Source organism: Canis lupus, chromosome 14 (genome assembly GCF_011100685.1).
Source record: "Canis lupus familiaris isolate Mischka breed German Shepherd chromosome 14, alternate assembly UU_Cfam_GSD_1.0, whole genome shotgun sequence".
In the NCBI taxonomy this organism is placed as follows: Eukaryota; Metazoa; Chordata; class Mammalia; order Carnivora; family Canidae; genus Canis; species Canis lupus.
In genome coordinates, this window is record NC_049235.1 from 43,425,947 (window position 1) to 43,450,709 (window position 24,763).

General features: G+C 38.6%; 1 protein-coding gene across 2 annotated transcripts in view; it reads left to right on the forward strand.

Moving 5' to 3' along the window:
* GARS1 (glycyl-tRNA synthetase 1) overlaps positions 1-20,406 on the forward strand; it is a 43,670-nt gene extending 23,264 nt beyond the window's left edge. The window contains exons 9-18 of one of the 2 annotated variants that reach the window (XR_005369665.1): positions 1,214-1,376; positions 2,886-3,050; positions 7,442-7,549; positions 8,367-8,512; positions 12,941-13,026; positions 15,281-15,390; positions 17,782-17,875; positions 18,579-18,769; positions 19,444-19,575; positions 20,127-20,144. Coding sequence is in view for 1 of the 2 variants with exons in the window: in XM_038557230.1 (XP_038413158.1) it covers positions 1,214-1,376; positions 2,886-3,050; positions 7,442-7,549; positions 8,367-8,512; positions 12,941-13,026; positions 15,281-15,390; positions 17,782-17,875; positions 18,579-18,769; positions 20,127-20,276 (1,213 nt within the window). In the remaining variant the exon portion in view is untranslated. Of the gene's footprint in view, positions 1-1,213; positions 1,377-2,885; positions 3,051-7,441; positions 7,550-8,366; positions 8,513-12,940; positions 13,027-15,280; positions 15,391-17,781; positions 17,876-18,578; positions 18,770-19,443; positions 19,576-20,126 lie in introns of both variants that reach the window. The other variant, XM_038557230.1, reaches the window with a different exon arrangement.
* The last annotated feature ends 4,357 nt before the right edge of the window (positions 20,407-24,763 follow it).

The following is a 24,763-nucleotide window of genomic DNA, read 5'->3' on the forward strand; positions in this document are numbered from 1 at the left end:
AAAAATTATTTTCTTTATTTTAAAAAAATTTTATTTGAGATAGAGCAACCGAGAGAAAGAACACAGAAGGGATGAGGAAGGGACAGAGGGAGAGGGAGAAGCAGGCTCTCCACTGAGCAGAGAGCCTGATGTTGGGGCTCGATCCCAGGACCCTGGGATCATGACCTGAACTGAAGGCAGATTCTTAACCAACTAAGCCACCCAGGTGCCCATAAAAATTATTTTCCATTTAAAGTAATAATCTTTTGTTGTTGTGACTAGTATGGAAGGAAAAACAGATGGACAATAGTTAAGGTGGTAGAAACAGATTTTATTTAATGCTATTGCAGTAGGGGAGAAGAGATTGGTATAGAACAGGGCTCAATTTTGAATATAGTATAGACAAGAGAGGATTCATAGCCAAGGCTCAGGGTGAGTGGAGTCAGTGGTTAGAAAATTACTAAAAGGGAATATCAGGGCCAAGGTAAGGGGGCTTTTGGCTAAACCAACCTAATAGGATCTTGCTGGACACAGGCCAGAGTGATCAGATACCACCTAGGGGATGGTGGAGGATGACGGACCCAAAAAAGATATCAGAGGTGATCACATAGCTGGGGTGGGGGGGTTGGGGGGGTGAGAGGGGATTTCTAGTTTAACTTATCGGGATCTCTGGGTGGCTCAGCGATTTAGTCCCTGCCTTTGGTCCAGGGCGTGATCCTGGAGTTCTGGGATCGAGTCCTGTGTCGGGCTCCCAGTGTGGAGCCTGCTTCTTCCTCTGCCTGTGTCTCTGCCTCTCTCTCTCTGTCTATCATGAATAAATAAAAAATAAAATCTAAAAATAAAATAACTTATTAGGGTTCTTGCTAAAACTGAATTTTACAAGGAAGTATATAGATGGGCCTAGAAGGAAAGGTTCAGGAGACTGACATTTGGGCAAGTAAAGAATCTTTGTCATTAGACAAGAGTTAATATTTGAGGGACGCTTGATTGTATTACATTTATTTAAAATACTGTTCAAGTGAGTTGTAAAGTTTTCATTAATATGTTTAAAATTATAGCCACCCAGACAAACTTAATCCAACCTTTTTTTTTTTTTTTTTTGCCATTCCCTTAGGAAACAATTTTCTTGTTTGGTGATAAGAGATTCCTGTAGTATGAGGGCCTATATCATTGTAGAGTAAAGTTGAAAATAAGGGTCTTGTTTATTTTTTATTCCTTATGTTTTTGCTTCCAGGGAGTTCACAATGGCAGAAATTGAGCACTTTGTAGATCCCAGTGAGAAGGAACATCCTAAGTTTCAGAATGTGGCAGACCTCCACCTTTATTTGTATTCAGCAAAAGCCCAAGTCAGTGGACAATCTGCTCGAAAAATGCGCTTAGGAGACGCTGTTGATCAGGTAAGATTCCACCAGTGACTTCATTTAGATTATTCTTAATTAGGGCCTACAGCACTTAGCAAGTTCTGTGTACTGGATGACAAAATATTTATTTTAGTGATCATTTTATTTTTTATATAGTATTTGTTTTTATATTTATTTATTTTAAGATTTTATTCTTTTTATTCAGGAGAGACAGAGAGAGAGAAACAGAGACAGAGACACAGGCAGAGGGAGAAGCAGGCTCCATGCCAGGAGCCCAATGTGGGACTCGATCCCAGGTCTCCAGGATCAGGCCCTGAGCCGAAGACGGGCGCTAAACCGCTGAGCCACCCAGGGATCCCCTAGTATTTGTTTTTAGACCATATTTATCCTACACTATTATTATAGGGGGAGGAGATTTTTTTAAAAATATTTTATTTATTTATTCATGAGAGACAGAGAGATAGGCAGAGGGAAAAGCAGGGTCCTTGCAGGGAGCCTGATGCAGGACTCGATCCCAGGACTCCAGGATCATAACCCTGAGCCAAAGGTAGACACTCAACCGCTGGGCCACCCAGGCGCCCCCTCCCCCCCCTTTTTTTAATATAGTGGGAAGAAATTACCCGAACATGCCAATTTGCAGTCCAGGGAGCTAACATGAAAAAAATATTTAGCAGATCACTTGGAAAAAAGATCTTGGTCTGAACTGTGCCCTGTCAATCCAACTTTTATCAACATGTATTACTTTTGGGGAGACATTTTGACTCCTAGAAAGCAAGGCCTCTGGGTTTTAATCTTTCCTGTATTCCGCATAGCAGTTGGGATTAAGTCTTGCATAGAATAGAATTTCTCTAATCATTTGTCTAGATAAATGAGTGAGTGAAACTTTCTAATAGTAGCTGCTGTCTGAGAATGGAATGAATTGCCCCAGGGAACAGTGAACTTCCTGCTCCTGAAAATATTCCACTGGAGGCTGGATGATGACTTGCCAGCCATTTTGCAGAAATGCAAAAATGAAATGCAACCCTGTAGCAGGTTGGAGATGAGGCTCGATGATTTCTAAGATCCTTCTCGTCCTGGAATCATAAAATGACATACAGTATGAGGTGCACAAACTTCAGTGGATGAGGATACATTGAACTCCTCTCAACATGTATTACTACTTTTGTTAATTCAGAAGAAATAAATCCGCCTCTCTCTCTTTGTAGGGTCATTATTATGAATGTCAGTTTTAGTACTATAGATTCAGAAGATAAGAAGTATTGGGCTGAAATTTTGCTGACCCAGTGAGTGTGGCAGAAAGATGTTGAATAACTCTGTTCTTATCAGTTAGTTTACTTGAGAGTAACCTCTTTAAAAATAGCCACAATCACATTCTGGGTATTTGAGATTGTTCTCAAAGCTGGATAAATTAGCTTACCTTGTGTTTTTCAATAGATTATGAGTAAATTGAAAATGGTACATTGATCTTTGAGAGAATGTGTTTTTTCCTTTTTATGTCCTTGCATGTTTGCTTGCTTATTTACTTGTCTATTCGTTGATTTTTAGGGTGTGATTAACAACTCAGTATTAGGCTACTTCATTGGCCGCATCTACCTCTACCTCACGAAGGTTGGAGTATCTCCAGATAAGCTCCGCTTCCGCCAGCACATGGAGAATGAGATGGCCCACTATGCCTGTGACTGTTGGGATGCCGAATCTAAAACATCCTATGTAAGGAGAATGGAAGGGTTGTGAGCATATGATCTTCACACTGTTAACTTAGGAGCATGGATATCAAAATTGCTTTTTGTGTGCTTTATGTCAGAGTGGAACAAAGAGAAAAGAGGTCTTTTCCCAAACAAAATGGAAAAAGCAGTTGCTGCCTGCCTTCTAAGAAGGAAGGGGTTACTTTTGCATCCCAAGAGTCCTTTATAGACTTACAAACAGAGAACGAAGGTGGGGGGGATGGTCAGTGATGGGGCAGTGCTGGTGTGTACATTTCTGGGATAGGCAGTGTTTTGGGTAGTATCCCCAGGTGCAGCTAAGATGGTGTAGCCTCCTTCCTGACAAGGACACTAGCAAATGTTGGAAATGGTGGTAGGGATGAGTAAAGACAGACATGGTGCTCTTCGTTTGGAGAGCTTCTTTATTAGGTTTTATCGATAGACTAGTAGATTATGATCTCTTGTTTAGGAGTTACCTTTTCTCAAATTCTGTGTATTTAATAATAATTCAGAGAATACCTCCAGGCTACCACTTCGCTATACCTTACCACCCCCCACCTCCCAAACATGAACATTCATACCGGACCTTAAGATTGACAGATATTTGGGCATAGGAGGGGCACCTGGCTGGCTCAGTCAGAAAAGTGTGTGACTCTTGATCTCAGAGTCCTGAATTTGAGCCCCATATTGGGTATAGAGATTACTAAAAATAAACTTTTTTTTTTTAAAAAAGTAAAAAGAAGAAAAAAACAAAGACATTTGGATGTAGAAAATGCTTTCTGCCCTGGTGGCAGTGGGAATAAGGTAGCATCGGAACAAAGGGCCTGAGAGCCTTCTGGCATTTCCCTTATTTGATGCTAGAGAGGCTTCTCAATGACTTAAAATAATCATTCATTCCTATATGCCCTTGGTTTCACTCTTTACTTTTCAAAATGACTTTCTTTTAACAGATTCACTTTTAAAAATTAAAAATCAGCCATTTAGAAAGGGACTCATTTTTGTAAATAAAAAGCAAAAAGTTATTCTGAAGATTATGTAGAAAGTGAAACTTCAGTTATATATTCAGTTATATACATCTTCCCGAAAGTGGTTCATGTCTCTTTTAGATCAGCAACTGTTTTCTATAGTAAATATAGTAAAAATATTTTAGGCTTTGCAGATTTTTGTCAGTTCTTTTTTACAACTCTTTAAAATGTAGCCCCATGGGCTTTTCAGCCCCTGTTCTAGATGGCTTTACATGCATTATAAACATGCACTCATGTATACATGCATAATGGTATGCAAATATCTGTAGTGGCTCTTATTGATGTTGCTTTAAATGTATTCTTTTTCTTTTGTGGATTTAGGAAGGAATTTCTATAGTCTGTTAAGTTTTTCTTGTTACTTTCTTTTCCTCACAGGCTGGCTTGACGTATATATATATGCCAAAATGATAGTAGTAGTAGTTTTTTAATTACAGATGACTATTAATTTCTTCACTTGTTTTAGATTTTCTGGGATTTCTTCATACTTGCAAGTCAAACCAATAAAATACTCTGTGCTGTATGAGAAAAGATTATTTATTTTCTCTTTGTTTCATACCAGTTCCCTTTCTTAGTTTGCTTTGACGCTAATTTGGTTAAAGCAGGTGTAGATTCTTGCTATCTCATTTGAGATTCTGAATGTGGCCTGGATTACATTTTATTTATTTCATTTGTTTGTTCATTCATCCTGTATAATTGGTAGGGGCTCTGCTTACCATTTTAATTGCTTCATATGTAGTATCTTATGTAATCCTCAACCTAGATCCTATTTCTGAGGAGACAAGTGCTGAGAAGGTAAGACATTTGCTTGAGTCTCACAGTGAGTGGTAGAGCTGGGATATGAACCAGGACTGTCTCCATCCAGGCCCTTGCTCCTAACTATTGTGCTACGTTGCTTTAATAGAACCTGCTACATTCCTGCTCATCCTTTCTGAGTGTCATGGTTTGCTGTGGCTAAATCGTCCTGTAATGGGAGTCAGAAATGACTCCAGTCCATGCCTCAGTCCTGGAGATGAGAAGAACAGCCCGATGACTATAGTTAATAATGCTGTATTATATATTTGAAAGCTACTAAGAGAGTAAATCCCATAAGTTCTGTAACCACATATGGTGCTGGATGTTAAGTGGACTTATGGCGCTCATTTTGCAATATATACAAATACTGAATCATTATATTGCATACTTGAAACTAACGATGTTTCATGTCAGTTGTAAATTTTTTTTTTTTAATTAAAGAAAAAATTGAAAAAAAAAGAAAATGTGGGCCCAGCATTGAGATTATGCTACAGCATTTTATGTAAGGTCACTAGAAAACTACACAAAACCAGAAGCTCAAAAATAGCAGGAATTTTTGAGGAGAGGGGAGAAGTCTCTTTAAAGACTTTTTATTATTTAAGTCCTCACAATACTGAGTTTAACTAGTTGCTTTATAAAATGTTGTAATTGTTAACAGTTTACCAAACTGTGAACAACTGGTGCAGTTTGCTGAGCATGTTTTATGAAGTAAATGAAATGCCAAAACCCTGTTAAAGTTGTTCCATCGCAGCCTAAGGGAGCAAAGGAGAATTGTTTCTTACTCATTTAAATCAGGGAAATGAAACAGGTAAAGAGCTTCCTTCCCCCATCTGAAGCACTCCATCAAGAGAACAGTGTCTGGTGAATAAAACTAGACAGTCTGTGCATTCAACAAAAGGACTTGAACACTTCTCTGTGCTTCATATGTTATTCTTTTTGTTTGTTTTTTAAAGACTATTTATTCATGAGAGACGCAGAGACACAGGCAGAGGGAGAAGCAGGCTCCATGCAGGAAGCCTGACATGGGACTCAGGCCTGGGTCTCCAGGATCCTGCCCTGGACTGAAGGTGGCACTAAACTGCTGAGCCACCTGGGCTGCCCCATATGTTATTCTTTTAATGGAAAAAAAGTTAGGTAATGTTTCACCCTTCTCTTCTTCCTTAGGGGTAACCACTCTTCCAGAGTTGTTTGCCATTCTTGGATGTGTTTTTATAATTTTTCCTTTTAATTTATAAGTATGTTAACATCTTCAGTGAATGTTAGATGATCAAGGTACATGTTTTTAGCCTTGAATTTTATTTTTTTTTATTTTTTTTAATTTTTTTTTATTTTTATTTTTTTTTTAATTTTTATTATTCATGATAGTCACACAGAGAGAGAGAGAGAGAAAGAGAGAGGCAGAGACATAGGCAGAGGGAGAAGCAGGCTCCATGCACCTGGAGCCTGACGTGGGATTCGATCCCGGGTTTCCAGGATCGCGCCCTGGGCCAGAGGCAGGCGCTAAACCGCTGCGCCACCCAGGGATCCCTAGCCTTGAATTTTAATTCTTGTTTTGTTGTTATGTGTTGGGGTTTCTGAGCTTGTGAGGTTTTTATTTGCCCTCTTTCATCGATGCACCCTATGTGGTACCATGCTTGGAAAGCTTAGTAGTTGTGACAGTTGTAATTTTTCATACATGCCTTTGGGTCAAAGGCAAAATACAAATAATCATGGGAAGGACTAACTAGATATCTACTAAAATAAGCCTTTTATTTCTTTCATTCTTACTCAAATAACAGGTTCTTACAGGTCTTTGAAAACAATTTAGGGGCACTTGGGTGGCTCAGTGGTTGAGCATCTGCCTTTGGCTCAGGGCGTGATCCCGGCGTCTGGAAATCAAGTGCCACGTCGGGCTCCCTGCGAGGAGTGTGCTTCTCCCTCTGCCTGTATCTCAACCTCTCTGTGTGTCTCTCCTGAATAAATAAGTAAAATCTTTAAAAAAAGAGAGAAAAAAGTTTAGATTGTGCTTTTGAAAAGTATCATATGAGAAATGGAACCTGACATCTATGTGGTGGTAATGCTGTTAAGTTTTATTCTGACTTAAATGTTACCTGCTCTTTATTGAGATTTCTTTTGTTGGGAAGGAAATGGAATTGAACACAAAAGCCCACATTATTCATGGCCAACTGAGGTGTGTATTTAGCGCAACCAGGTGATGCCAAGTTGTGAATGCAATAGATGCTTCATCCAAAGGGAGTGGTGGTTTTTGCCAGGTTAATTTTGAATCATGGTCACAGATTTGAAACGCATCTACTAGTGTTTGTCTAGGTTCACATTTTATTTCCTTAATTGAATCTTAGAATATATTAGCTTACCCCCATATTCACAATATGACAAAATAAGTCTAGAAAATAAGACAACTTTGTGTACATGTGTGAATTATATTTTATAGGGTTATTAGCTGCCTAATGTATAGAACTATTCCCATTTAAAACATTTACAAAAGTTGAGTGGAGATATTATAATTGAATTATAATCTGCATGCATCTATGAATGAGCCCATCATAAGTAATAAGTGCTTTTATGTATTATGTCTTCCTAGGGCTGGATTGAAATTGTTGGATGTGCTGATCGTTCCTGTTATGACCTTTCTTGTCATGCTCGAGCCACCAAAGTCCCACTTGTAGCTGAGAAACCTCTGAAAGAGCCCATATCCTTTCTGGTCACTTCAGCAACTTAGGACTAAAGTACAAACATCCTGAAAGTGGTTAAGTCCAAGTCTATTGAGATGTTTGGGATATTGTAGTAATACTTATTTAAACCTATTATTCTACCCATCTTATTGCTCCTTTCTGAGTCTCTTTTTTTGTAATCTGGCACACTCACTCAATATTTGGTTTTTAAAAGAAGCATGTTCAGAAGAGTGCCCTGAACATCTTTCTGAGTGTTGGCCAGTTATTCTTAACTATTTCCACAATGCATTTCTCCACACCTGTACCTACCTACATGTTCTTTAAATAAAGGGCACCTGGTGAATCCTTTCTTTACTAAAAGATAAGTGCCATTCTATGGTAGATGACATAATAATTTAGCTCACTTGATCTGTAAATCAGCAAAGTCGAAGTTTCCATTCTTTACCAGGCAGTGATGTTGTAGGCTCATCTTAGGGTTAGGCCAGTGACAGAAAGTAGATCCTGTTGTGTTTGGGACATTTCAAAAATCAGCAATAGTTAGCAGAGGTAATTATGCTGTGTCTCGGGTTATGTTGCTGATTAGATATAATATCCCTTTTATCTCACTGTAACTTTGAAGAAGTCTTTGTTGACAGCATTTACTTATTTTGAGTGAGGTTTGTCTGAATGCTTTTGTCAGTAGTTATTTAATCTTACATTTGAAGTCATTATAAACAGTATCTAGGATGCCAGTAGAGAACTAGTCATTTTAACTCGATGATGGATTGTTCTCAAGATCGTTTCCTAAAATACCATGACAATTCTCTATTTTTGGGTTCCTTGACTACTTCATACAAAACTGTCAATGTTGTTCAGTTTGAACCCAGTAAGGGAGCAATTGGTAAAGCGTATAAGAAGGATGCAAAGCTGGTGCTGGAGTACCTGGCTGTTTGTGATGAGTGTTACATTACAGAAATGGAGAAACTACTGAATGAAAAAGGGTAAGATTTAAAATGTGTGCTTTTATGTGGGCTCCATTTAGATACGTCCTCTCTGCAGGTTTGGAAAGGGTGAGATCAGTTTCTTTAGAAATTTTTTCCAGGTAAGTATTATCTCTTGGCTATATTTAAATCTCAGCAGTTTGCTGAAATTTTGGCATTACAGCCTGGAAATAGATTTGAAATGAACCATAATGATATTTTTTTTTCTGTGATAACTTTCTTAGAGGAGAGGACTTGTCTAAGGAAGTGACTGAAGAATAATTAAAAATGACACGTCTCTCAGTCATTGTTCTTCTTTTGAGCTTTGGAGTAGTCTCTAATTATTTTAAGCGTGAATATAAAAACAATAGAGATATATTGTATTCTTAGAATATGACAAAATCCAGCACTAAACAATGTAAAATTTACTGTCTGACAAACAGTAAAATTCTCAACAGGGGTGCCTGGGTGGCTCAGTTAAGTGTCTGACTCTTGATCTCAGGGTCATGAGTTCAAGCCCCATGTTGGATTCCATGCTGGGCATGGAGCCTACTTAAAAAAATCTAAACATATGAAAAAGCACAAAAATTTGACCCGTATTGAGGACGTCAGTTAAAAGAAACATGAAGTGACGAACGTGATGGAATAAACACACAGGATGTTAAAACAGTAATAAATATACTTCATATGATCAAGGATGTAAGGGAAAACATGAACATGTGAAGTGACAAATTAAAACATATATATAAAAAAAAGAACCAGCAGAAATTTAGCGGCAGTATTGCAAATAAAAATGCACCAACTGGGATAACAGCAGATTAAACATTGCAGAAGGAAGATCATTGAATTTGAAGACATAGCAATAGAAACTATCCAAAGGGAAGCATAGAAAAAAAGGGAGTGGGAAAAAAATGTCCTTTGGATCAATATAAGGCAATCTAACATGTGTAATTGGGAGTCACAGAGGACATATGGAGAAAATATCCAAAGATACATAGAATAGGTCAAAATTTTCCAAATGTAATAACATCTGTAAGCCAATTCAAGAAGTTCAACCTCAAACAGAATAAACACAAAACCACCTGAAAGGTACATTAGAATCAGATTGCTGAAAACCAGGATCCCTGGGTAGCTCAGTGGTTTAGCACTTGCCTTCGATCCTGGGCCTCATCCTGGAGTCCCGGAATCAACTCCCACGTTGGGCCTGGAGCCTGCTTCTCCCTCTGCCTGTGTCTCTGCCTCTCTCTCTCTCTCTCTCTCTCTGTCTCTAATGAATAAATAAATAAAATCTTTAAAAAGAATTGCTGAAAACCAATAATGAAAAGTTTTTAAAGTAGCCAGGGGAACAAAGACTCATTACATAAAAAGAGCAAAGATAAGAATAATGATTAGAGTTCTTGTCAAAAAACGTGCAAGCCATGGTACAAGAGATTGAGATCTTTTAAAGTGCATAGCACTCTACCATGCAAAATACTTTCATAAAATAAAAGCTGAGAGAATACATTGCCAGCAGACCTATACTAGGTGAACTGTTAGAAGTTCTTCAGGCAGAAATGTGGAAATCTAGCTACTCAAAGAAATGATAAATATGTGGGTGAATATAAATAACATTCTTTAATTTATTTAAAATGACATCTCTTAATTTCTTTAAGAGATGGTAGACTGTTGAAAGCAAAAACAACTAACAATGTATTGTGAAACTTCTAGAAGTAAAACATACACCATCAGCAGCTCAGAGAATGAGAGCAAAGAATTGAGAGAGCATACTGTTGTAAGGTGCATACGTTATATGTGAAGTGGCATGATACTCTTTGGGGGGGGGGGTAAACTATGATAAGTTTGAAAAAGTATATACAGTAAACTCCAGAGCAATTACCTGGAAAAAACAAGGAAACCAAAGGGCTATAACTAGTAAACCAATAAGGAAGATAAAATAGAATAATAAAAAAATACTGCAGATGAAGGCAGGAGAAAGGAAAACACAAAGAAAAGATGAGACAAATAGTAACTCCTGAGATGGAGATTTAAACTCAGCAGTGTCAATAATTATATTAAATGCAATTATTTATTTATTTTAAAGATTTTATTTATATATTCATAGAGAGAGAGAGGCAAAGACACAGGCAGAGGGAGAAGCAGGCATCATACAGAGAGCCTGATGTGGGACTGGATCCAGGGTCTCCAGGATCACACCCTGGGCTGCAGGCGGTGCCACCGGGGCTGCCCTAAATGCAATTATTTAAACACTTGAATTAATAGCCATCAATTGTCAGACTAGTTAAAAAAATCAAGACCCAATTAAGTGCTGTTTACAGGAAATTGACTGTAATTGTAATACACAAAGAGGTTTAAGTGTAAAAAAATCAAAAAATATTTCCCATACAAATGAGTGATGAGTGTTACATTAATTAATAGGAGTGGCTGTATTAATAACAAAGTCAACTTCAGAACAAGGGAAATTGCTAGGGACAAGGGTTGCATTTCGTAATGTTAAAGGGATCAGCTCAGGAGCACCCGGGTGGCTCAGTTAAGCATCTGCCTTCTGCTTGGGTCATGATCCCGGAGTCCTGGGATTGAGCCCCACATTGGCTCAGCTTCCTTGCTCAGTGGGAAGTCTGCTTCTACCTCTCCCTCTGCCCCTCTTGTGTGCTTGCTCGTTTGCTCTCTCTCTCTCTCTCTCTCTCTCTCTCTCTCTCTCTCTCTCAAATAAAAGTCTTTTAAAAAAATCAGTTCATCAAGAAGGCATATTCTAACTATGCAACTAAAAACAGCCTCAGTCTATAAAGCAAACTTGACAGAACTGGAAGAAAATATAAACAAATCCACAATTGTAGTCAGAGATTTCTACACCCTTCTCAGTAATTGGTAGAGTAAGCCGACAAAACAAAATGATAGGAGTTTGAAGGTATAAATTTATAACCAACTTAATTGCCATTTAAAAAATATCTAATAGCCGAAGAGTATAGTTTTTTAAGTGCATGTGTAAAGTCTTTTATATTGTATTTTTGAATAGCCCTCTAACTGAGGTTTGCGTTTTCAAAGTGTTATTTAAAAAGACAACATGGGAGAGACTGCATATGGCCTGCTAACCATGAAGTACTTCATATCTGGCCAAAATGAAAGAAGTCTGACAGAAAAGATTATATGTAAAACTAGGAAAGATGAGTCTAGGTTATAGTGGAAGGAAGCACGTCTGTTTGGGAATGAAGAAGATTGAAATGGAGCGTGATGGTTGCATGTGCACATACATTTGTCAAAAGAACTTCTGTGATATGAAAGTTTGTAACAAGTTGAAGATACAATCAGCCATTTAAGTAGGAAAATTTTAAAGCATTCTGGTCTCCCAGAATTAACATCTATTTATGCTAAAACAACATCAAATCTCATTAAAATGGGCAAGTTAGAGCACTAGTTAGATATCATTATCTGTCAAAAACCTTTATTCTCAAATAACGTCTCTTCACTGATTTTAGCTTTTTTATGACTATTACCTACTCTAAAACTGTACTCACAGAATATATATGAAAATGTTTATGTAAATTTTAATGTCTTTACAACCTCAGACAAAATAGTAAAAATAGACAAAATCAGTGAGAACCATTCATGATGCACAAGCTTATCAGTGCTAGAAACTAGCAAAATGCAGTGCAGTGTACCAGCTACACAGCTTAAAGACAACCACACGAGGGCTCTCTTTTCCTGGTACTGAGCTGCTTGTGAGCCAAGACAAATCCAAACAGATCAAAACATAAGGAAATACTTCCTAAACTGAAATACAGGTATTACATGAAGCACTTGATAAAAGTGAATTCTTACAAATGAAATGGGCATATCTCAGGATATGAGCATAATATAGTCCGTGATTTTCAGAGGGATAATGTTTTATATTGACATATCAACCCAAATCATTAAACTTCTGCAAGCTGCTCTTTATCAATGTAGGTGTCAAATTACATTGAATTAGTCTGGGGATTTTAAGATTACTTTCTATAAGATGACAAGCTGGTCATTTTTACATTTGTTAGAACAATAATGAAAACGGTGATCCTTTTGCCAGCAGACCGGTTTCTGACAAATTTATGTTAATTATTCTAAAACTTAATTTTTTAAAAAAGTGGTTTCGACTTTACTTTGATCTCAAAACCAAAGGAATTAATCATTGAGACACTTGTGGAACTTTATAAAACTAGTCACATTTTTGGGTGCTTCCCAGAATACTGTTTGATGTCATTGTTAAAATAATATTTAATTTAGTGTTCCTTATAATACTTAAGTTGGTGTTCCAAATAATTTAAATTTGAGTTCAGTTATTTTTATCCGGATAAAAATATTGACCAAGCTGTATTACACTTAAAATGAAAACAGTTTAGCATTTGGTAAAAAAAACTCCTTTAAATTAAGGCATAGGGATGCATGTTTCACTGATATATTATGTGTTTTTCTTTGTAGGGAATTCACTGTTGAAACTGAGGGGAAAACATTTCAGTTAACAAAAGACATGGTCAGTGTGAAGAGATTCCAGAAAACACTACATGGTAAGTTTGTAAAAATAATTAAGAAACAAACACAAAAGGTCATTACTCCTTAAAGTTGTTGTTTTTTTTTTCTTTTTTAATGACATAACCATTTTACAGAAAATTTGAAGAAGAAAAATAAATCTTCAGTGCCACAACTCTAAATTTTATGAATATGTTTAAGGCATTATCTTCTGCCTTTTTAAAAACTTAATTGTATTAATACTGAAAGATAGTTCATAATGCCAGCTTTATATTTCCTGTGGCCCTAAGTACATATGAAGAATATCTCTTTGATTAAAACCATTTTTTTTTCCATTTTAAGGAAATGTCCTTTTGTTTTTTAAGCAAAGGAGAGAACTCACCCCTTCTGTCTTTTGTGGCAAATTAATCTGTTAAAAAGTCATTTAGATTAGTGATCTTTCATGCTTTTTTAAAAGATAAGGAGGTGATTATTTTTTGAAGAACAAATTACATGAATTGGAACATGAGTGTTTCAGAGAATATACAGAGGATGCTTATGGTTAACTGTGGCTGGCTGGAAGCTTCTGGAAACTGGGGGTAGTAGGTGGGTATTTGAGAAGCTACTGCTCATGGAGAGAGCATGCCTACTTTTCTGTTTGTTTTTGGTCTGCCCTATAGCCAGGCTTCAGGGAGCTGTAAAAAACAATCTGAGCAGTGATCAGAGTAAGCAAGGGGATCCTTCTTGCTCTGGGGCTTTTTTTTTTTTTTTTTTTTTTTTAAGATTTTATTTATTTATTCATGAGAGACACAGAAAGAGATGCAGAGACATATGCAGAGGGAGAAGCAGGCTCCCTGCAGTGAGCCTGATGCAGGACTCAATCCCAGGACCCTGGGATCATGACCTGAGCCAAAGGTAGATGCTCAACCACTGAGCCACTCCAGTGCCCCTCTCTGGGGCTTTTAACCACCATCCTGACAGCTGGTTCAGAACTGTACTTAACCGTTGCTTGGGTGACCCAAAAGGATGGGCAGAGGATGCCTTGGTTGTATTTTTAAGATGTTTTTTTTTTCTTTTTTTAAAGATTTTATTTATTTATTCATGATAGAGAAAGAGGCAGAGACACAGGCAGAGGGAGAAGCAGGCTCCATGCAGAGAGCCTGACATGGGACTCAACCCTGGGTCTCCAGGATTGCGCCCTGGGCCAAAGGCAGGCTCTAAACCACTGAGCCACCCAGGGATCCGTATTTTTAAGATGTTATTCTTACTCTATATCACAGACAAAGGAAACAGCCGCTCTTTTCTTCCACATATGTGAATTTTTTATTCTACTTATCTTATTTCCCTTGAAACAAACTGTCCAAAGTTAAATCATTTTAGTTATCTTAGACCTAGTGCTTAGCACTCCTTCCTTTCCAAATAATAAGTAATAATTAATACATTTCCTGTGTGTACCAGAGGTGGAGCCTCTCCTCTGTGAGGCCTCTGGTAAATGTCTTTGATTGAGTGCAGATCCCCGAGCAAACTCTTCTCTGAGGGCCTCTTGACCCCAGAACCTTGGAAGTACAATGGCAGTAATTTGGCTCTCTTAAAGAGTTCTCATCAGGATAGCAAGATAAAAAGTTAAACACAAAGCATGTGATATTTATTGTGTATAGGAATTGTTTTTGTTAATTTGGCCAGCTGTGGTGGTAGATTTTTGGTTCTAGCAAAGTGTTATAAAAGCTTGAGAGGTTTAATGCTTTCTGCAAGGCAAGGCAGATGATGGACTGGCTGTTGCTGCTCATAGCTTACCAACTGTGGTATACTTGGTATACATAACATTATGTGGTCTACTATGGAAGGAATGCTCTGCTACCTTGTTTCATTTTTATGTTGTATAAACAAACATTTGATGAAAAATCTTTTCACTCCAACTTTCTCTTTAAAGGCATCATTTTTCCTATCAGACGGTTTTAAGGAATGTTCTCACTTCTTTGTCCTGATGTACAGGATCAATCAAGTCCATGCAGAGCAGAGATCTTTGGGGCAGCCCGGGTGGCTCAGCAGTTTAGCGCCACCTTCAGCCCAGAGCCTGATCCTGGAGACCCGGGATTGAGTCCCACGTTGGGCTCCCTGCATGGAGCCTGCTTCTCCCTCTGGCTGTGTCTCTGCCTTTCTCTCTCGCATGAATAAATAAATAAAATCTTTAAAAAAAAAAAAAAAAAAGATGTAGAGATCTTTTTAGTGTTAATAAGTTGTTGAGAGAGGACCCACAATGCATTATGTAGAGTTTGAGAGAACGTGTTAATTGGATTTCTATCTTTTTTTCAGTGGAAGAGGTTGTTCCGAATGTAATTGAACCCTCCTTTGGACTGGGCAGGATCATGTATACGGTATTTGAACATACATTCCATGTGCGTGAGGGAGATGAGCAGAGAACAGTAAGTTGTCTTGGATATTGCACTATTCTCTCATAGTGTCAGGGAATGAAATTTACTGAAGTACATTATTAGTAAGGCTCTGAAATGATTGGTTAGTTAGTGATTGGTTAGTTACTGCATGCGCTACTGGTATGAACACTCCTCTCTCCTTTGCTGTTTACATTCTTATGTTAGCTCATTTGAGCTTTGGGATATGTAGATTTTTCTAGATACAGTTGCCTGGTGCTCTTTATCTGAGACAGAACATACTACTTTGGGGGAACTATCTGTATTGCCTCAATGAAAGATACTGGCACTTTCTGGATATACTCATGTTTTCAGAAAATTGGGAGGAAGAGGATGAAGCATTTAAGGGAACTTTCTCAAACTACATAAAATTCAAGGACTTTAGGGGTAAACGTTTTAGTCCAAAGATCCTGATTCACAGGACTGAACCCAAGGATCTATATTTTTTTCTTATAAGAATACCAAGTGAGAGATCGACAGATAGTAAATTGGGCAGTAGTACTTGGAGTATAGCCTTTCCTAGCATTCAAGCACTGCTAAAGATAAATGTTTCTAAGAAGTCTTCATTAACTCCCACAAACTGTTTTTTTTGGCTCTGATGCGTCTGACTCACTGCTCCTTGCCTTCCACTTTATCTCTTCACTGTGTCTTATTCCACCTTTCACACTTTGCCACTGCCTGCAGAAATTATACTCCTTTAATTTATAGGCACAGATTTCCAGGAAAATCAGAAGACTGGCTAGAGTGGAGAGGTTGTATACGCCAAATTAAGTGAATGAAACATTCTTATCTGCACAACCATTCTACAGATGAGTGTATATGATGTGAGACATCAACTCTGTAGATCTTTCTAGGACATTTAACCTTGAAGAATAGACTGATACGTTCTTGGTGCCAGTATTTTAAAAAATCTGATATACTCTTGGTAATAATGTAGCTAATAAACTTACTGTTTTATTCTCTACCCTAATTGCATCTTTATTTCCTGACATTTAAGGAATAAGCTCCTCATTCATTCAACAGACAGTAAGAACCTGGTCTAGACACCAAACATGTAAATAAATATAGGCATGGTTATTCCTGAGGAATGGCAGCATACGAAAGTATTCTTTTTAGATACCAAGTTTGCTTCGAACCTTTTCTATTTATTTTTCTAATAAAAAGGTCTTTTAAAAATCTTTTAGCAGTTTCTTTGAATCTAACAATATTGATATAACTGTAATGTTAATAGAGATTTTATAAGGCCTAATCAAGAATAAATTAGTGACAGTGTTTTATGAATTGTATAGAGATTACCCTCATGAAGAGAAATTTGATTAGGCTCTTGGAAGCCAAAAAATGCTTCTAATTTTTTATTACCTAGTCCCTTAATCCATTTTCCTATAAATTTGGTATAAAAACATTGTCAGTGAGATTTAAAAAGTCATTTAAAAAATTTATTTTTCTATAAAGGTAGGTCCTCGCTTCTCTCTCACCAGATAGAAGAGAGGAGTGGAATTCTGAATGTTGTATGATTCAGGAAGCCATGGACTCTAGGGTTTACTCACAGTGGGTAGTCACCATTGCTTGGCATTTAAGGCTAATGAGGCTTTTGAGGGACTCAGCTAGAACCCATGTCAGTGATTTTTATGGGACTTTGTCATTCTGAGTTCCATATTCTTGCCTTCCTGTGGACCTTTTATACAAATATTATTTAAAAACTGGCTTCAACTTTTATTTCTGACTCAAAGTGGAAGACTAGTTTGCCTTCCACAGAGTACCTTTGCTTTCTTTATTTCTGAGTAACTCTGAAACCTATTTCAGGAGCAGTTTAGATGGGTTGTACTTTTCAATGCAGGTATATAAAGCATCTCTTTTTGTTTCATACTATTTGGATATGCATTTGCAAATTATTTAAGTTTTTTATTTTACCTGGTCACTAAGACTCACAGATCCTTCAGCTATGCTGAATTTCTTAAAGGACAGAATGGGATTTTGTTTTTTGGCATTGCCACCTATTATTTGGTGATTTGGAGAGAGGGTCTTTAGCAGTCTCCATAGAAAGACGTAAGGCTTTAAGTGGTACCAGAAAATGACCATCTTATATGGTAGCTTTCTGAATGCTTTCACATCATTCAGCTTTTTACAGCAGACGTGTGAAGTAAGTAGAGCAGATGGTAGGTACCTGCTTTTAGACGGAGAGACTAAGATCCAGAGTTCACTAAGGCAGTTTGAATTTAGAGCTGAAAACCAGATCCTTCTGGTCCTGATTATCTTGTTTCTTCTCTTTTGTTACTCTGCTTTTCATATCATGTGTTTTGGTATTTTGATAATACAGTTTGGACATAATGTTTAAATGTTTATAAACTAACACCTTTGGATTTCTTTCTTTTTAAAAACATGCAGTTCTTCAGTTTCCCTGCTGTAGTAGCTCCATTCAAGTGTTCGGTCCTGCCACTGAGTCAAAACCAGGAGTTCATGCCATTTGTCAAGGAATTATGTAAGCAAATCCAATTGGGTAATAATCTCCAGGGGAACACTGTCAAGTAGACTGAATCTGAATTTTAGGAAATGTATCTTTTTTTTTTTCAATAGAAATACATATTAAATAAAGAATAAATCTAAGTGATTTTAGCCTCTGCTCTTATTTCTAAAAGAGAGAGTATGCATGTTCAGAATGTTTTCTCCTAGCATTTGAATTAGTCAAAGATAGGAACCAAGGGTCAGATTTAAAGTATCCTCACTTCTCCTCTTGACCTTGGCACTGCTCCCCTCATTGGGGGAATCCTAGTACAGTGTTAACAACCCTAGTAGATCTACATCCACTGTTCCCACAGCACTGAACAGGCTTCTAGTGGTCGTGTGGTGGGGCCCACTTATTTCAGAATCGGGAAATGGGAGATGTTCATTGAGTTGCTTGGAGTCATGCAAGTAGAGGTGAGGGAGTCTGGACAGGGCCTTCCGGCCTTGACCCTTGGTGTGATACTCATTCTCCTATGTGAGATGGTGGTAGGAGTGAGGGGTTGGACTCCAGCAAGGCACTTAGTAAACTTTGGGGGTTTTTCTTTCTTTTGCAGTTGTTACTTATTGCTCTCTTGTCTCGGTCCCTTTTACAAATTTCCTGAGCTTGTGTGACAATATTTAAATGACATTGGGACTTTCTCCATTTTTTATTTTAAATTTACTTAATTTGTTTTGGATAGCTGAAGCCCTGACCAGGAACGGCGTCTCTCATAAAGTAGACGACTCCTCTGGGTCTATTGGAAGACGCTATGCCAGGACTGATGAGATTGGCGTGGCTTTTGGCATCACCATTGACTTCGATACAGTGAACAAGACCCCTCACACGGCAACCCTGCGGGACCGAGACTCTATGCGGCAAATTAGAGCAGAGGTGGTTGGCGTTTTCTTTAGCATTTTTAGTCTTAGAAATGTCTACTGGTTCCTTCTGACTTGACCCGGATTTTGTTGTTTGTATGCACCCTCCCTTTTTTTCCCCTTTTGAATTTTAATCATAGGCTGATATCAGAGCACAGATTCCCAAATCCCCTTGGTTTAATTACGAAAATACCCGTTAACAGTTATCTAATGTTTTATAACCATTTGGCTCACTCTGGGCTCATTCTCCAGCAGTTTGCTTTTATATAGCTGTTTGTTTACTTGGGTAAGAGAAATACAATTCTGAGTGGTTGCTGCCATAGTTTTATTGGCAGGCTTTGGTGGGCTTAGACATATTTATCTTTATATTTCTATACAAATGTATACATATGTATGTATAAGCTTTTCCTATTAATCCATTCAAAATAGCCAATAATGTTTCAGTAATTTTACTTAATGGGGAGGGTTAATGGAGATGGGAAAGGAAAGAACACCCACTTTAATTGACAACTGCCTGACTAATTTATTAATTTTGAGCAGAGGTTTTATTTAGAGTGCCTCTTATGTGCTCAGCTTTCTACAGAGAGTTAATAATAGGAAAACAGAAGTGAAAGAATGCTTTTTTTCCAAAGGAGTCTATATTCTAATTCGGAAGTCAAAGATTTCTGGTTTTTCTTTTTACAAACCCAGATCTGGCTACTCTGAACCTACATACCCACTTGATAGTGATTCTCAGAGTGTGGTGCCTGAACCAGCAGCATTCATATCACCTGGGATTTTGTCAAACAAGCAAAATCTTCACCTACTGAATGAGAAACAGAGGTGGGTGGGAGGTTAGAGACCCATGAGGGTGGGCATGACATGACTGTTTCAGCAAGACCTCTGGATGATTATGTACAAGTTTAAGAATTGCTGCTGTGTAGTAACCAATATTTGGTTATGGCTAAGGAACAGCTGGTCCCCTTGCTCAGGGCTCTCCAGTTTGCCAGCCTTCCCTCACTCGTGTTACTTGACCAGCTCCTCTTCTAAGAGTTAAAGTTTAACACACATGAAGTAGCTTCAGGTGACAGAGATTTAGAATAACTAGGAGGGGCTTTGTGGGAGAATTAAGTTATCCAGGGCTGCTGGTAGATATTTTGGGCTGGAAGTAAAGCATGACCGCAGGACTGGGAAAGAGGTGAGTATAAGTAAGTAAGGAGGCTTCAGTAGGAGTGATGGGAAACATTCTGTGGGGACCAGTTTACAGAGGGATCTTGTCATTATTTACACACTGATTTGGCTCTCTAGAAGGTCTCCTGAGTTCAGAGTGACTCTTCTTTTTGGCAGTCTAATTAAGTTTGTTGATTCTTGCAATTCTCTTTCCTTTCCCGCAGGTCTCTGAACTGCCCAGTGTGGTCTGCGATCTGGCCAATGGCAGCATCACGTGGGCCGATGTGGAGGCCAGGTATCCTGTCTTTGAAGGGCAAGAGACTGGCAATCGAGGAATAACGAATTTGGCGACATCTGACGACCACTTGCCCTAATGAAAAAGTAGCTCTTATGTCCACTTTACAAACAGCATTGCAATTACTCCTGAGGACTGCATTTTATCCTCAGTGGCTGCCTAATTTGACCCCCATAATTAAAGTTGAAGGAATTCTGAAAAACTTGTAATTCATTTGCTCATGTTTCTGCATTTTCAGCAAAGCTGTATTTTTCCACCTTTGGGTAGACATACTCATGGCTTAATGTTAAATGCAGTTAATACGTTTTTTTCATCAATAGCTGTATTGGGGTAAAATTTACATACCATAAAACTCACTAGTTTTAAGTGTGATTCAGTGATGGTTACTGTATTTACAGAATTGTGTAGCCATCACTGCAATCCAATTTTAGAACATTTCCATTACTCCAGAAAGAAGTCACATGTGCACTTAGCATCACTGTCCGTTCCAACCCCAGCCCCAAACAACCACTTACCTACTTTCTGTCTCTCTAGATTTGCCTTTTCTATTCTTTCTCTTTTTCTGAGAAAGTGATGCATTGAAGAAAAAAAAAAAGTGATGCATTGTGTTAAAGAGACAGCATTCTCTCAGCAGCTGGAACCACTTCTAGGAAAAGCTGAGGTAGGGATGGGTGGCGCAGGAGCAGTGGAGGAGGAAGAGGAGGAAGCATGCTGCAGTGGGGGCTTAGGGCTGGCAGCCATGATGTTATGTGAACAGAGGACTTTGCTCTTCTGAGTCTCCAAGAGGGGGTGCGCGTTGGCAGAAGCCTGCTATCCTAGGGCATGCTTGTCTTGGCTTTGCAAGTAGCTCTGGCAGTTGTTGAACTTGCCACCCATCTTGTCTGACTTAGTAATTCTCAACCATCACAGTGTCATGATTCTAGCCTAGAAGTTTTGGGCTCAGATTTGAGGGACTTTACTTCTATTATGTTTTTGTATAGAACACTCAAACACATATATTTACTTGTTAGGAAAACATTCAAGGATGTGCAAATTTGAACAACTCTCTAGAGTTAAGACTTTATCTAGTGTCTCAGCCTCCTCTCAGACAGCGTAAGGTAGGGGCAGGGTAGTATCCAGAATGTTTCTTTTGTCTTGGGAATGAAGAACAATTGAAATAGTGGATCTCCCAGGAATTCCCTTCATTTTTATCTCTTCTCTGATGGTGTCTGCCACAGTAGTAGGTATTCAATACATAGACTTTGGATGAGTCGAATTTTTTAATGAATCTCTGGGGGAAGAAAGCTTTTTACTGAAGCTTATTTCTCTTCTGTCTGGTCCTTTTTAAAGCATTCATTATTAACTGATAAGGAACTAGATTTTGAGTACACTGAGTGTTCATTTTCTAGGGATTCCTTTCACCTTGTTCTTTTTTTTTTTTTTTTTTTAAGATTTTATTTATTTGAGAGAGAGAGAGAGCAAGAGCAGCAGGGAAGAGAGACAAGCAGACTCCCTGCTGATCTAGGATGCCCGATCATGACCTGAGTTGAAGGCAGATGCTTAACTGACTGAGCCACCCAGGTGCCCTCACCTCAGATTTCTTAAAGCTCCTTACTTGCATAGTCTAGCATTCTCACATTGGGGCTGGGCTTTGCTTATTCTCATTTACTTCGTTTTACAGCCAGTACCTCCATAGCCAATCAGTCACCACCACCTCACATTGTTATGAGCTCATTAATAGTAAAGATACATTTTTTAAAACTTAATTTATTTGAGATAGCATGAGAGAGAGAGAGTACAAACAGGGGGAATGACAAGCAGGAGAGGGAGAAGCAGGCTTCCTGCTGAACAGGAAGTCTGATGCAGGACTTGATCCTAGGATCCTGGGATCATGACCTGGGCCAAAGGCTTAATCATCTGAGCCACCCAGGCACCGGTAAAGATACACATTTAATACATAGTGTGACTGCCTACTTTGGATCATAAAGGGATTATAACTAAAGCTGTCTTCACTTTAAATTGGCAAATACATCTGTCATGAGTTCAGTGCTGGATATTAATTCTGGGAGCCCTCCCTTCCTCTTCTCTATTCTTCCCCTAGGGCCAGTGCATGATTTCTCCTGAGAGAACACCTGCTGTCCCTAGAGTGATTGATTACCTGAGTGGGGAATGGGAGCCAGAAGCAGAGCTCACTGGTTCTGTTTGTGCCACATGTGCTTGATGCTGAGCATAAGCAGGTGAAGAACTATCTTATGAATGAAGAGTTTTGTGCATGTGTGTGCATGCTCACACATACACCTCTCTTCTGTTCAAGCTCAATATGTATTTGAAGCCAAGGTCTTTCTGGCTTGATGCTCTATGAGGCCTTTATAGCATTTATGTATTTGTATGTATCAGACCGTGGGCTAGTTCTATAAGAGCTAGATAAATAGCACTGTCTCCGAGAAGTTACCCCTTTTTATTCACTCTCCAAAAATAGTGATGGTGAAGGGTCAGATTCAAACTGGTTTCTGTGGAATGTGCATAGGAACACAGTAGTTTCTTTAAAACCTAGGTTGGAATTCGGGGCATTCAAATACAGTGAGGAGGTGTGTCCAGAGAAGTGGTCTGTGCCTGACTTTTGCAGGAGTCCAGAATCTTAATACTGCCTAACAGCTCATAACAGTAAAATCCTGAACATAGGTGAATGTTCCAGAAATGGAATTCATTGCTAAGTCATATAAATATAGAAATGATCTTACTAATTGCATGAGATGGTACTAGAGATGTCAGATGATCTCTGTGACAACAGCTTGCAAAATTATTTTGTTCAATAAATCACTTGAAATGCACTCATTTTAGACCTTCCTTTGCTTTTTCCTTAATCAATATAAACATAGGGTAACGGTAGCAACTGTTTCAGCTAATGGAATCTTTCATAAGAGAACTAGGTGCCCTGGAAATAAATACAAATTATCTCTGGATAGAGTTGCACTTAACCCTTTGTCACCAAAGAGAACTATTAATCTGTATATTTGGGCTGAGGCTAGGATGGAGAGGTTTTTGATAGCATTGCTCATGTTCAAGAAATTTGCACCAGCATCTTTGCTGATAGTCTGTTTAAGGCAGGTTTTATTTTGGCATTTGGCCAACACCACAAAGAAATTTAGTTGATTCAATAAGTGAATGGATGAACAATTTTGCTGTGCTTCAGAATTCAACTCTTGTTGCCTCTTCAGTAATTCTTGGTTATCAGGCTGCCTCTAAGCAGTAATTGTGTTAAAATCTTGCAGATGGAATTAAAGTCTCTTTTGGAAATTGGGATAGAATTTGGGAGCTTTGACAGGAGTTGTTGGAAGGAAGCAGCCCATGACCCTGTCCTCTTGTCCAGGAGCTCTCCTGTGTTTGTGACATGCTATTCTCCCAGCGAGATGGTGTATCTTCTTAGCATGTTAAAGGACATATCTTTTCTTTTAAGATTTTATTTATTTATTCATGAGAGACACAGAGAGAAAGGCAGAGACATAGGCAGAGGGAGAAGCAGGCTCCCCGCGGGGAGTCCAATGTGGGACTCGACTCCAGGATCACAACCTGAGCCAAAGGCAGATGCTCAACCACTGAGCCACCTAGGTGCCCCAAGGACACATCTTTGGAAACCTGTTGCCACAGTAAATGATACTAACCCTGGCTGCACATTAGAATCACTTGAGCTTTAAAAAAAAAAAAATACCCATGTCTATGTACCCTTCAAACCAGTTTAATGAGTTTCTCCAAGATGGGCCCTGGGCATCGGTATTATTTTGAAAGCACGCTGAGAACCACCACTGTAACGGATGCTTTAGCCCAAGCCATAAAGAGACTGAGGACTGCTCCCCACTTCCACCCAAATTGGGGAAGGGCCTCCTGAATAAAGGGTTTCTTCTGACAATAGGGGTAAAGCCAACATCAAAGTTTCCAGAAAAAGGTGAATTTAGCAGGCATTGATTTTGTGGTACTCCACTGAGAGGTCTCTAAATGTGCTCTCACAAACCCTGAGCATCTCTACAGCTTATTTCTGTTTCTCTTACCTTGTGTTGGGGGATGAATTCCTCTCAACTGACCCATTTGCCCGGCCAGCTCTGGTTCTGTCCAGAGACTTCAGTGAAATTGTAACAGTGTTTACAGAGGGAAGGGCACGTTTGTAGGGTGCCTACCATGTGACAAGCCATGTCCAAAGAGGGTTCCTATGGGTTATGTCTTTTAACCCCTCCAGTAACTTAAGTATTATTATTGTCCTTTTCCATAAAAGTAAAAGAAAGCTAAACGTTTTCAGTTTCACTCAGGTAGTAGAGGGCAGGACCAGTTTTGAACCACGTTCAAAGTCAAACACATTATGCTGCCATCTGTGTTTTGCTAGTTTCTCCTTTTGTGACTAGAGATGAAGAGAACTTGAGAAAGAGTGTCTTGAAGTGTCTGAGAAAATCTTACCTTTAGAAAAGTGTCTCAGGATATTCAGCCTCACTGGATGGGGATATCTGCATGCTCTCTGACAGCAGTGGGAACTTCCCTTCTCGAGGGTCGGAAAAGCTTGAGCTCTTGGAATCAACATGGCTGAGCTCGACCTAGAGC